This window comes from Homarus americanus, unplaced genomic scaffold (assembly GCF_018991925.1).
Source record: "Homarus americanus isolate GMGI-L3 unplaced genomic scaffold, GMGI_Hamer_2.0 scaffold32871, whole genome shotgun sequence".
Classification (NCBI taxonomy): Eukaryota; Metazoa; Arthropoda; class Malacostraca; order Decapoda; family Nephropidae; genus Homarus; species Homarus americanus.
The window spans coordinates 5,920,234-5,934,684 of record NW_024748870.1 but is presented as its reverse complement, the minus strand read 5'-3'; the positions used below and the strand labels follow the sequence as shown (position 1 = coordinate 5,934,684).

Sequence of the window (14,451 nt, the reverse complement as noted above, 5' to 3'; positions counted from 1 at the left end):
TCACACCAGGTGAAGTTGACTTAATCTAACACTAGGTGAAGGTGACTTAATCTAACACCAGGTGAAGGTGACTTAATCTAACACTAGGTGAAGGTGACTTAATCTAACACTAGGTGAAGGTGGCTTTATCTAACTCTAGGTGAAGGTGCCTTGATCTAACACAAGGTGAACGAACAAAAAAAGTAATATGTGTTATGGAAAAAAATAATATATATATATATATATATATATATATATATTGTTACGCCGTCTCTTAATTTACTTAAATATCCAGGTTCTAGGCGTAACCAAACAAAAAGTGAAGTAAATTAAAAGAATAAAAATAAATAAAGTAAACCTTTAAGAATTTAATTGATTAAATATTAACACAATAAAGAGCCTCGTAGGCTGTCACAACAAATTGATTCACCATCGAAACTTTTAAGACACAAGTGATACTAAACATCGAAACATCAAAAGAATAAAAATAAAGCATTGGATTACGTTAACACTGCATAAACATATAAAAACTATCACTGAAATTAACTAACGTGAAACAACACTGAATTACTTGAATACAACTAAGGAAATACTGATGGACACAAACAGAGACATAAATAGGTACTCACATAGATATACCACATTGGTGGCGACAGGAACAACACAAATAAATTAAGTATAAGTAACAAGTGTTACTCAAAGGATGTGGATTGTATGACAAGAGGACTGAACTGACTCAAGTCAGTTGGTGGGTCCTATATATAAGGTCGGCTCCCGCCACGCGACCCGCCGGTGGGTCGTTTAACGACGCAGATGGTCGTTAGAGAACAAAGAATGCTGGTTACAATACAAAATAAAGAAATAAGATGGGCTTGAACAAATAATGACAGTTAAAACCTTACCAGCACAGGGTAAGGTGACTAGAATATATAATAGTAAATTTAACACATCATTACAGGAATAATATGGAACATGGGAGCATGTTGTATATAAAAAAATAGAAAAATACGACACGGTCGTATATATATATATATATATATATATATATATATATATATATATATATATATATATATATATATATATATATATATATATATATATATATATATATATATATCATGTAGATCCACAATGAAAACGTGGATAAGATAAGTCTTGGTAAGATCACACGGGAAAAGGGAAACAGTTGCCTCTGAAGATGTTCGAATCCTGGCGGGGTGAGGTGTTGATAATTATATATATGTATATATATATATATATATATATATATATATATATATATATATATATATATATATATATATATATATATATATATAATTCTTTTGCATGTAATGAGTAATAATGAGTTTTTTTTAGCAGTAATAAGATAAAGGAACATATAGTTTATTTGGATAACCCTCATCAATAATTTAAAAAACACAACCCCCCAAAAAATAAAAATTACTGAATTGTCAAAAAAAGAGTCCTCTCATATGTAACGATTTATGTTTTTACGCGAATATGTTAACAGTAGGTGTGACAATGTGGACCGGGTATTGCATTACTTAAAAATTAAATAAATACCAGATATATATGGAAAGAAATGCTGACAAATTTATGACCTCACATAGCTAAAACAGAATGTAAATATTTGTGGTGAAATTTATGACCTGGCCTGACGTGTCGTTAAACAGACCTCCCGCAGTCATGAAAAAATATGAACAAAAATAAATAAATGAAGAAAGAAAGAAAGAAACCGACAATAAGGTAAAAAAAAATTGACAAATGGTAAAAAGAAATAGGAAAAAGTAAAAACGGAAAAAAGTAAAAAAAATAAATAAAACGAACCAAAAAGTAAAAATAGACAAAAGGTAAAAAAAACGTAAACAATGGGAAAAAATTGGAGAAAAGCTTAAAAAATCTAATATATCTCGAAAAGATAAAACAACCGAGCACTAATACTGTACATCTCATACATGACTGCTACACACCATCCATTACCCAACAGTCAAACACACACAACAAAGACTCGTATACAGTAAGGCATTCCATTCCCATATGCAACGAAATGTGATGTTTTATAGTCGAATAAAAACGAAAAAATTAACTTCATTTCCATATACTGTGGAAGACCTGTATGTATGAATCATTATCCACCGATGACAGACATAGCAAAAATTTATATATGGTCACGGGAAAAAATATTCAACTCTCTATGTGACCATATTTGAGTTTTGTTAAATAAAATAAATAATCACATCATTTGCATATACTATAGAAAACCTTCATATACGAGATATATCCAAAGATATAAAGGTGAAAATATATATACCAAATACTGTGGTGTTATATGGAGTGATATAAGACCTTGTTGAGAGTGTTAAGAAACTCCCCACATGAGTCATGCAGGATATAATTAATGAGAGAGAGAGAGAGAGAGTACAGAACACAGTGTTATATATCACTAGGTTGAGCGAACCCTTCTGCTGCGCCTCCTTCTGTGCTGCTGCTGGTGGTGGTGGTGGTGGTGGTGGTGGTGTCTCAGCTTGTGGTGGTAGTCGTCTTGTATCTGCTTGGGGAGGTGGTGGTCGTGTTTCCTCAGCTTGTGGTGGTGGTAGTCGTGTTGTCTCAGCTGGTGGTGGTGGTCGTCGTAGTCATCGTCGTCGTCATCGTCATCGTCATCGTCGTCTTGCCTCAGCTGTGTGGTGGTGGTCGTCATCTTGTCTCAGCTTTAAGTAGTGGTCGTCATCTTGTCTCAGCTTATAGTAATGGTCGTCATCTAGTCTCAACTTGTAGTAGTGGTCGTCATCTTGTCTCAGCTTGTAGTAGTGGTCGTCATCTTGTCTCAACTTGCAGGTAGTGGTAGTCGTGTTGTCTCAGCTGTGTGGTGGTAGTCGTTATTATTTCCAGCAATTAAGAGATCACATTAATTTGTCCATATTTATCGATACTTTTTGCTGCAGATTTTTTCTTTAGCTTCCCTTATTTTTATTTTCGTCATTATTTACAAAGGTTCATCTAGAAATGTCACAAAGGCTCGTCCAGAGATGTTACACAGGTTCGTCCAGGTGTGAGAGTAACGAAAGTGTGTGAGAGGTGAGAGGTGAGAGTAATGGAGAGGGAGAGAGGGACACACCTGAGGGGATAATCTCCACCTCAGAGAGCAACCTTCTAACTAATGATGGATCACCTCTTCATATCTGGCACCTCCACCCTGGCAACCACCCCTGGCACCTCCCCCTTGGTATTACCCCCAGACACCTTCCCATTGGCACTTCCCCCTGGCACTCACCCTCTGATACCCACCCCCTGACACCTCCCTTCGCACACCCTTACCTGATACGTGAAATAAACAGAGAAACAAAAGAATGGAAAGAAAATCAAACGAATAGATAAAAAATGAAAGAGGAAAAAAATACAGCTAGAAAATAATTAATAAATTGAAATAGGAAATAAAACATAAATATAAAATAAAGAGAATGAAGATGTCGAGATATCACAAGTTCTAACGCCATAAGAGACTCTGACGAGGTAATTTGGTTATGGGCAGGTGTGCGAAACCCTAACCAACTCACCAGGACACCCCCAAAGGCCCCGGCGCCCTGTCTCTGATACGTCCTCCAAGGGAATGAGTTTAATAGCGTTTTTTTCGGGTTTTTTAAGAGAGTATTAAGTGACCCAATTCACGCCTCCCATGACCTGCCTATCTCATGTTTTTTTAATAGTTTGTTTTCACCTGAATATTAGATCTAAAACAACAACAGTCGCAAACATAGACTATGAGGCGACAGTCAATGAATGCTGCATAGATCTGTGGCTTAACTAACTCAGCAAGGTAGTTACTTTTGTATTAGGATAGTTGGGTAATAAAATGTGTGGAAAAGATATGGCTGTAAAGGGAGGTTGGTGGCCATATTAAGAAGAAAAAAGTAATAGTAGTAGTAGTAGAAGTAGTGATTGCCTTCATCACTTTCATTGCCGTCAATATCACATCACCAGCCCGACACTGACCACTGTTGACACTGTGGAGGAGGTGGTAGACAGTCGCCACGCCCCTCCTGGGACGACCAACAACATTGGTATTCATGAGAAATGAGACTAATTTCCCAGGCGGTAATGAAAACAAAACACACCAGCTTGGCTCATGAGTCATGAAGCCAAAACAGTGTCTTGGTAGAATGTAAGATAAGGGGGTATCGCAGGCTGGAATCCCTTTCTCAGAACTTGTACACTGTTTCCTCAACTATGGTGAAACAGTACCACACTTGCTTGGCTGGCAAATCATTGATGATTATGGAGTTCTAGAAGTTCGGGCGGTTGGTCTGTTTTCTGTTACTTTGTTCTGAACTTTATTGTCTAGAATACCCAGAGCCGGGAATTAAAACAAGGACACAATCGTGAGTGATACGTACGTCACAGCAAAATAAATAAATAAATAAATAAATAAATAAATAAATGGCGGGACGACCATCATCCACTTCGTACTAGGTAGTGAAGGACGTTGCCTGGAGTCCCACTTGGAGGAACTAAACAGGAAGACAAAAAGTCCATGATGAATATACCATCTGTGGAAAAAGATAAGTTGCTAACGTAGGACTCGAATCTTCGTCTTCAAAAGAACATCACAAATCTGGCTGAGCTGTGCTGTGACGTAAAGCTCGTTAATAATCCTGATGGTGACAGCTCCTCAGTGTGTCATGGAGGGTACTGTAAATCACCTTTACTTCATTTTCAATATATAAAATGGAAAATAGACACACTTAGTTCTTCCCCGTGTAGATATAGTATATATTTAACTGATCTTGGGTGTACAATGTTTGAGGTTCTCTGATACACCCAAGAGTACTGAAGTGTACTAGGTACACTGAACACTGTTGGCTGACCAAACACACCTCCCTGAGTGCCGGTGTGAACGACGCAGGTGGCTGGCCAGACTCACTCCTCTGTACTAGATTTTGTTGTGTTTGGGCCGGGTGTGAGGTGGGGTGTGAGGTAGACTGTAAGGCAGGGTGAGGGACGAGAGGAGAGCAGAAGGGAGAGAAGCAGGGCGAGAGGGAAAGCGGAAGTGAAGCAGGGAGAGGGACGGGGGAAGAGCAGAAGGGAGAGAAGCAGGGAGAGACGGGGAACGGAAGTGAGGGAGGGGGAGGCAGAAAGTCGAGGATCTCTCACACCAGTTGATGTTTACCTGCTATGATGGATTGATAGTGATGACCTTTCCCCCTCCTCTCTCTCTCTCTCTCTCTCTCTCTCTCTCTCTCTCTCTCTCTCTTCTCTCAGGGTGGGTGAAAGAGACCGGAGCTTTAAGAATGAGGCTTCAGTTTGTTTGGAAACATTTCCCCAGTAACGTTACAAAATCTCATTCGATGAACACATTATCCATTTGTCAAAACATAGAAAAACATTGAAATAATCAGTATCATTGCTAGAACTGGAAGTTGTTTTCCTTCATTTACTGATTGTCTAGTGTACAGTTTAAATTAATATTCTTACATGAGGACGCCCCTCAGTAGGCTTTTCTTTTATTTTTGATCAGTCGTTTTGTATTTTGTATTCTCTTCAGTCCTCAGCTTAGCCCTACTCTCTAGGCTTTCCCTGCATAGATTATCACAGTCAACATTTACTGGGACTGCTCTTTTTAACGCCAAACATATTGTAGATCTCTTCAACACTAAGCAAGTTAAAAAACTGGGAGGCATTATTGATCCAGCTGAATATAAGCCTGGTGGGTGAGGAGTAAAGACAAATAGATAAGTTTGTACAGCATCGGAGTGAGGGTTGTAAACTCTTGGAACAATCTACCAGAGAGTGTTGTGACGGCACCGAGTGTGAGCTCTTTCAAGAGAAGACTTGACCAACACTGGAGCGGGTTCAGGTACTTTCAGGAGACCGGTGCATGCCCAGTATTTGCCAACAGTGCGTGACAGAGACGTGACCGATCGCCCGGGCGGCTAGCGAGCCGATCAGTGGCGAAGAGGATAAAAGATAAAAGTAAAAAAAAGTAATGAATAAGTAGAAGGGAATTAATATTGCTTGGAAAATATTGAAACTTCATGAATGCAGACAAATTTAAGAGAAATTACCAGTTTGGGTAAGAGCTTACAACTATTTTGTAGTTTACAATAGACATTAAGTCACATACTACGTTTGACTAGCGTGTGCAAGTTACATTGAAATTTGTGGAGGTCAGAATCTGACTGGTTACACAGAAACAAGTACCGGTATACAATACTCGACATCAACTTGACAAATTCAAAACGCATACATGTGAATCCGTCCATGACAGTAGTTTTCCGTCAGCCTCCTGAGTGTAATGGAGGCGGTCGAGGAGGACTTTAAAGCATCGTGCGGGGAGAGAGAAACGCTTTTAGTGTCTCTCCCAGGAAGGCAAGCAGCGTCAGCAGGAAGCCTCCCATCATTATGAAGAATATTCCCTGCAGGTGGTAGATCGTGAAGGCTTGAGGACCCTTTACTTCCGGCTCCAGCAGCTCTAAGTCCTCCCGGTTCTCTCTGGCCGACAGCTGGATGAGGTCCGTCATCCACTTTTGAATAAGCCCAGATTCTATCATTCGCTGAAACACCTCGTCGAAGGTGACCAAGTAAGGCGAGTCTTTCGGGAACGCCCACCCGAAGCCCCCTGGGAAGAAATCCTCGCGGGCGATGTGCACCTGAAGATGTAAGTGACAACAGTACCCGAGGAAGTATAGTGTTAAAGTTACTCGGCGTACACCAGCCATAGCCTCAATATATCTCACAATACAAGGCTCTAAGGAGCGTTTGAAAATGTGCTCTTAAGAATTTTCCTATCGGTGCAGATAAAATTGAGTCTCAAGCTAATTGCCTCATAAACAACCAGCTTCAGGTTTCCTCCTTACCTCTCCATCTGCTCCTTACGCCACACGATGTCTCTTTGCTTTCTCAATTTTATCGTTATATCCAAGGTCAGTGCACCAATGAAATCCAGTCCATCACCCCTCTCCCCCTCTTTTCTTTATCGTGCTCACGCAAGCTCTATTTAGAAGAATATCATCATTTATTCTCTCCTGTCCTGTACGACCCATGTCTGAAACTCCCAGACGTCTCACGTCTTCCTGCCCTCAGACATCTACAGTACAAGTCCTTAGATGTGGAACACATAGTTACCTCTTTATTTATGGTTCAATCATGTATCTTCGTCTTTCTTACCTTAAGCATTGGTCACTTGGTAGTTATATATTACCCTTCAGGGGACAAGCAGTCGTATATACCTCCCCTAGTCTAGCTAACGCCAGACGATTTTATTCATCTGAGAGAGACCCTGCCTTACTAGGGGTTGAGGGTTAAGGAAAAGCAAAACACACTGACGCCTCTGAGCCTCATCTCTTGCCCCTATCCTCCCCTCAACACACCAATGTGGCGCCGTTCCTGTCGGTGTAATCTCGGGCGATGAGGTTCCTGAAGTAAGTCTTCCATGATATAAAGGCGTAGTTACCTCCCAGGACGCGCTCCATGGAGTATCTCATATTGTGGTACTGCATCTTCTGGAACAGTGTTTGGTACACCGGCACCTGGAAGGAAAAGAGCTGTACCATCTGGAACTGTGATGCCTCAGAAGTTTTATTGTGATGGTTTCTAAAGTAGTGCCCAGTACACGAGACGAAAAATTTGGAAGTCAAACTTTTTTCATTACCAGAGCTGCTACAACAGTGGCTTACAGTCCATCAGAGAGAGAGAGAGAGAGAGAGAGAGAGAGAGAGAGAGAGAGAGAGAGAGATTTAGAAAATAGAAAGTTGAGGTATTATTGACGGAGCTACTCAAACAATGTTCTGGCAATCCTGATAGGTAGGAATATTACCGTGGAGGACTTGAAGAGCTGGTAACCGGAGCCGTAAGTGTCGAGCATTCCCCACTCGAGGTCGCTGGAGGCGAGTTGGTCGAGGGTGTTGAGTGAGGGACTCCTGGTGGGGAAGGTAAGGCGGGCAATGAGGCTGCCCCGATAAAGAGTGGTGGTGAGGATACAGAAGAGCCACCACAACCCACACAGCACCCGGCTGCTCGACGACCTATGAGAACAACAACAATTGTACCACCGACTTTGCTTCTCTTGTTGTGTTTCAGAAAGTTTAGTTATGGTATGGAAACTATTCTTTCAGTAAGCAAACAGATGACTGCATCAAGTATCCTTCACACATATTGTCTGTGAAAGGTGTGATACAGAAAACTGATCAATAAAATATCATCTACGGGGGTAGTAGAAGAGAGGTAATGTCACCACTCACCCGGAGAGGAGTGTCACCACTGACCCAGGGGGAGGAGTGTCACCACTGACCCAGGGGGAGGAGTGTCACCGCTCACCTGGAGGGGAGTATCACCACTCACCTGGGGGGAGGAGTGTCACCACTCACCTGGGGAGGAGTGTCACCACTCACCTGGGGATTAGTGTCACCACTCATCTGGAGGGGAGTATCACCACTCACCTGGGGAGGAGTGTCACCACTCACCTGGGGGAAGGAGTATCACCACTCACCTGGGGAGGAATGTCACCACTCACCTGGGAAGGAGTATCACCACTCACCTGGGCAACAGCCGCACGGGCTCAGCGAAGATGGGAGCCAACATGTAAAAAAACATTTCCCCGAAGTTCAAATTCCACATCGTTTCTCCTCCCGCTTCCTCTTCCTCCTTCTTCATCCCATCTTTACCACTTACGGACCCATCATCTTTTCCTCCTTCCTGTCCTCCCTCCCAGCTTCCTCGCTGTGAGTGTGAGGAAGAGGAGGAGGAGGAGGGGGAAAGACGGAGGAGGACCCAGAGGGCAGGGCCGGCCATCGTGACACTCGCCACCAGCAGCAGCCACACGACCCCTGAACCAGAGACACGACACACACACACTTACGCGCACTGAACACTGAAGTACACCACAGTAATGTTTACCATAAAAGATTAAAATAAAATCTGGAGAAAATACTTGATTATAAAGAGAGAGAGAGAGAGTGAGAGAGAGAGAGAGAGAGAGAGAGAGAGAGAGGTGACAACAAGAAGACAAGGACCTCGAGTAAAGCAAACTTGCATACGTGTGTGTGTGTGTGTGTGTGTTATTGCAGAGACGTCTGAAAGATTGGGCTATGTCACATAGTTTGAGGGAGCTGAACCATAGTATACACAGTGGAAGGATTTAACCGAACTACCGACTCACAATGGAAGGGTTTGATGGGCGCCTGCCACTGAGGTAAAGGCCCGGGCTTCCTCGTCACGAAGGTCATGGGTTCAACGTAGTAGGCGCGAGTGAAGCTGACGGCGTAGGTCCTCTCCCAGGTGATTGAGAGCATCATGGAGAAGTCCGCCTCACCCCGTTGTACTGTACCCACCGTACCTGTCCACGAGCCGTTCTCCAGCAGGTACCTGTCACACACCTGGTTGGTACATTATTTGTCGTATGTATGTGAGAGAGAGAGAGACATGTGAAGGCAGAGATAGAAAGAGCAAGGGGCAGAAACAGAAATAAGGAGTGATAGTAAGGGAGAGGAAGTAGAGAGAGGATGACAGATTAAAAAAGTGGGGAAAGAGAAAAGAAGACAGAAGTAGAGAGAGAGAGAGAGAGAGAGAGAGAGAGAGAGAGAGAGAGAGAGAGAGAGAGAGAGTAAAGCAATGCTTGTGTTTACTAGTCCTTATTGGTAAAGTATAAACTGATGAGCTCTTCTCTTTCCAATCAGCCACTCCCAAAAGTCTTCTTCCATCTCCACTACCCATCAGAATACCCACTCACCCCCACTGCCCATCAGAAGGCTCCCTCAAGATGAAGGAGAAGTTGAGAGCCCGCGCTGCCTCCTTCAGGATACGGACATCCATGGAGTCCGTGGGCGTGGTGAGGCCTCCGGGGTCGTCCTGCGTCCTGGTGTAGTCGATGAAGGGGGCGAAGTCCATCGTGACGGTGTGAAAAACGTGGCCGTGAAAGTCCCTGATGAAGAACCACACCAGGTACGAGTTAGTCAGCTCTGTGGGCGTTATTCCTGACACTTTATCTGGCTCACCTATGATGGATTGACTCACTCAAATACTAATTTAGTCAGTCACTCACTCAGTCAGTCAGTCAGTCACTCACTCGCTCGCTCATTCTGTCACTCGACTCTCACTCACTCACGGATAGATTGAATGATCGAACTGACTGATTGACTCGATGACTGACTGACTGAATGACTCATTGACTGACTGACTGAGCGACTCATTGAGTGACTCGCTTATATTGACTAACTGGAGAGGAGCATAATGCTCATCTTTGAATTGAGATGTTAGCATAAATTTTCAGTTTGTTTTATTTCTGTGTATGATACAATTCTTCTCAATAGTCAAATAATTATCAAAATTCATGAGATAGTATTTAACGTATTTTAATAGTTGATATGAGTTAAATCTTTTAATCTATTAGTAACTTGTGCAAATTATCAGAAAAGAAGAAAGTGAACTTCCTGGAAATCACCTGATATGATCTTGGAACATGGGACTGATGTGTGTAAGGCCGCCCACCGCCCACCTGGCCACCACCCTCACACCCTCTGTCCCGCCCTCACAGTGGAGACACCGCCCGTACACCACCACATTATCTGAAACACCTGTATCACTCACCACACTCTGTAACATTAATCAACGCTACTGTATTGATTAAGTGACAGTAGAGAGGCTGGGGAAGATGGAAGATTAGGTGAAGGTGAGGAAGTTGTTAGAGGTGGTTAGGGTAGGTGACGTTATAGGAGGTAGGGGGGAGGTTAAGCTAATTTGGGATAATCACTTGCCTATCAGGGTAAGGTATTAGGGGTAAGGGGTCACTTAATGGTTGACAGGGGAAGGTATAAGTAAGGGGTAGGGGAGACACTTATATTATGGTTACTATAAGAAGATAGAAGGCAAAGGGGACATGGAGAGTGGCTTACCTGGGTGCTGTGAGTCAGGAGGCTGCAGAAGGAAGGTGTCCATGTGGCGGGGTAGACGAGGGTGCAACAGGAGGGTCTTGGTGTAATCATCTTCTGTAACAACACGATTCACTGTCCGACCGCCAATGTTTATCTTATATCTATCATTACTACTGAAATTATTATAGCAGGGGAGAATAAATTAAATTATCTTTATCTTCACTTATCAACGTTTAGATAAGAATAATCACCATTCTCACTGAAGATAAGGATTTGTGATCACAGGGGGTAGGGTGGGGGCAGGTGTATAAGAATCAACAATCAGACACCAAACAATCATCAGGTCATTTCGTTATATCAACCAACACAACAATATTAGAAAGTTTACACACGGAGCTAAACAAACTTGAACTTAACAACAATAAATCAGCATTAACCTGTATAAGTGGCGGATGTGATTTTTTTTTTTTAGTGGAGCTTCCCTGCGATTTGACTCGGTTTTCTGTGTAACCATTTGATTTGTTGGCTTATTTGTGTTAAGATTTCTGGTTATATTGATGATTTCCATTTAAAAAATTAAACTCAAATATTTGTGTAATAGGATTGGAATTTTACTTTCTACTCAGATCTTTGTTGTAACTGTTTTTCTATTTTATTATTTATTAACATTTTCGTTTTATGACTACAGTTTGAAAGTAATTTTTTTTACACTTAAAATCTTTTAGCAGTGTTGTTTGAGTTCCCCTGATGATTAAACATCCTAGTGCTACTCTAACCAAATCTAACCTAATACCGTATAATCTAACCAAAACTGAACCTATCATGTGCTAACCTAACCTAACCTAACCTAACGTTGAGGAGTACAGGTGAAGATAATTTAGTTAAGCCTGCCCTGCTATGCTATCAACGCACGGTATAGTATATGAGTATTTTGCTCCACCACAATCGTACGTATGTAAATTAGTACAGTATAGTATTACTGGGTTACTTCACTATAGGAGGTGCTAACCATTCCTCATGTAAGGAGCGAGGATGAAAAGGTAGTTGCGAGGGGCAGTGACTGGGGCGTCCTGCTGGAGGAGTGAATCTAACATACCCCCGGCCCCGTCTGCCCCGCCCTCAGCCCCGTCTGCCCCAGGGTCCAGCAGCAGTATATGAGCAGCACACCCACTCACCACCCTCACGCTGCTGCTCCCTCCCTCGTCATCTGTTGTGGAAGACACACAATTATTAATTTTTCTCCAAACCTGAGGATATACCGAGTCAGTGACCCATAAAAGAGGGGTTAATTAAATTCTTCCCGCATCTTTCAGTAGATGGGTACAAACCCACCTGTGACGTGTTCCACGGTTGCTAGTGCTTCCCAGAAAAATAGTGGCCTACCTGTTATATTATCCTGATCAGCTGGTGACTCCAGGACGAAGGTGGGCACCATCGCCTCACCCATCTTCCTCAGAACCGTCTTCAGGCCCTGGTCGTTATTACCGACAAAACGCAATACCAGCAGGCACTGCCTGAGGTACTGTCGCACCACCTGCATCATGGTGTCTCCGGTCGATCTTAAGGGCGAGACTGAGCTCTGAGACTTTGAAACGTTAATATCTGTCAACAGTAGCTTCATTCTCCTGCCCCTTAATAGGAAGCCCCGGGTAGGTCCTGAGAGATGGCGCCAAGGTCGCCTCAACCCCAGGGTAAGGTTCGCTGATCTGGCGAGAGAGGGTTCATCTTCTCTCGCGTGGATTCTGGTAAGTGCGAATCTGTCTCCCTCATCCTGCCAGGGTTTTAACAGAAACGTTATGGACGCTGCAGTACTCCGTGGCAGCTCCCCCGTAAGGGTCTGGACTTTAACGTGGATCAGAGACAAGACCGCAAACCACACGAGGGCCTTCACAGTTCGCATACTTGCCAGGTGGTGATGCCTGTGACTCTCGCTCCCCGGTCAGCCAATGTGTCTTAATCTGCCTCCCGTGATCGGCTATTATGAGGGCCTCGTCCCGCGTCACGCACCTGCGCAGACGGAAAGCATGAAGGAGGTGGCGGAGGCAGAGATAAAGTGCCAACTATATCTACGAATCAAGAGTTGTTTTGTCCGGCGATGTTGTGTCCTGTGTTTATCTGAAGTATACTGAATTCTTAAAGGCTCTAACAGATACATGTGACCTGCGCCTGAACACTTGTTTATAACCGTCAAGATCAAGAACTGTATATTTCAGGTCAATCTTGGCCTTTATTAAAATACGTCTTCCGATACCCATATTCCCTCTACCCACACACCCCACCACCCACACCCACCCACCCACCACCCACCCACCCACCCCACCCCACCCACCCACCCACCCCACCCCATCACCCACCCACCCCACCACCCACCCACCCACCCACCCCACCCACCCCCCCACCCCACCCCACCCCACACACCCCACCACCCACCCCCACCCACACACACCCACCACCCACCACACACCCCCACCACCACACCACACACACCCACCACCCACACACACCCCACCATCCCACACCATACCACCCACACCCCACCACCACACACCCCACCCCACACCCACACACCCCACCACCCACACCCACCACCCACACACCCCACACCCACACACACCACCCACACCCCACCACCCACACACCCCACCACCCACACACCCCACCACCCCACACACCCCACCACCCACACCCATCACCCACACACCCCACCACCCACAGATCCCTCCACCCACCACACACACACCTCACCACCCAAGCCACCCCCCATCACACCAACACCTACACCTCCCGCCACTCCTACCAGAACACCAAGCACACCATTCCGTCACATACCCACCTCAGCATCCACACCCACCCAACACCGGACGCCCTAACACCCTCGCCTTTCTCATCTGTCTTAACCACATACCTAAATAATTAATGATGACACACCTGATGACATCCACGACGGTCACCAGCATCTCCTCAACCAGTCATCACTTCATGAATCTTGACGGAGGTGTAAAACTCAACGCACTTTTCACTCGGGTGGTCTTAAAATGTACAACACGTGAGAAGACAACACTGACGTGATATATCTGCCCTTATTCACTACCTCAGAGCTCACTCCTTCCCTTCCAGAGTGTTCGATTTCGTCCAGTACCTAAGAACTCACTTTTTCCATCATATTTCTAGTCAAGAGCTCACTACCTCTCTCTCTCTCTCTCTCTCTCTCTCTCTCTCTCTCTCTCTCTCTCTCTCACGGTAACACTCGGAGGAGGTTGAGAGCCACCACCTGCAGGAGATGGTTCAGTTCTTCTCCCTCACTTTGTATTATAATTGCCTTTGGGAATATTTAACGGATCTTAAACCATCTTGAAGGAGCTTAATTGCTTTGAGGAAGATCTGGATTAATATTAATTCACCACTTGATTGACGAATATAAGATTTTTGCCTCAGGTGGATGACAATATTACTCTACATTCGTATAGTTAGGACCAGCTGAACCCGTGAATAAATGTGATAATGAACAATATAGGTCATAAGAACATAAGAACATAAGAATGGAGGAAATTGCAGCGGGCCTATTGGCCCATACTGGGCAATGGGCAGTCCCATTTACACCCAA

General features: G+C 43.9%; 1 protein-coding gene across 3 annotated transcripts; it reads right to left on the bottom strand.

Moving 5' to 3' along the window:
* Positions 1–6,017: 6,017 nt before the first annotated feature.
* LOC121853203 (ionotropic receptor 21a-like) lies at positions 6,018–12,778 on the bottom strand. Of its 3 annotated transcripts, none has more exons than XM_042347184.1 (10): positions 12,231–12,778; positions 11,857–12,054; positions 10,869–10,961; positions 10,418–10,550; positions 9,707–9,898; positions 9,137–9,342; positions 8,516–8,804; positions 7,796–8,003; positions 7,350–7,508; positions 6,018–6,629 (listed from the first exon to the last, which is right to left on the bottom strand). In XM_042347184.1, exons 1-10 carry the CDS (start codon positions 12,745–12,747, stop codon positions 6,297–6,299), a joined length of 2,328 nt encoding a protein of 775 aa, XP_042203118.1. In that variant the 5' UTR covers positions 12,748–12,778; the 3' UTR covers positions 6,018–6,296. The 3 variants fall into 3 exon arrangements, with proteins under 3 accessions (XP_042203118.1, XP_042203119.1, XP_042203121.1); XM_042347185.1 differs by having other exon boundaries at positions 7,433–7,508; XM_042347187.1 differs by having other exon boundaries at positions 10,418–10,541.
* Between the last annotated feature and the right edge of the window lie 1,673 nt (positions 12,779–14,451).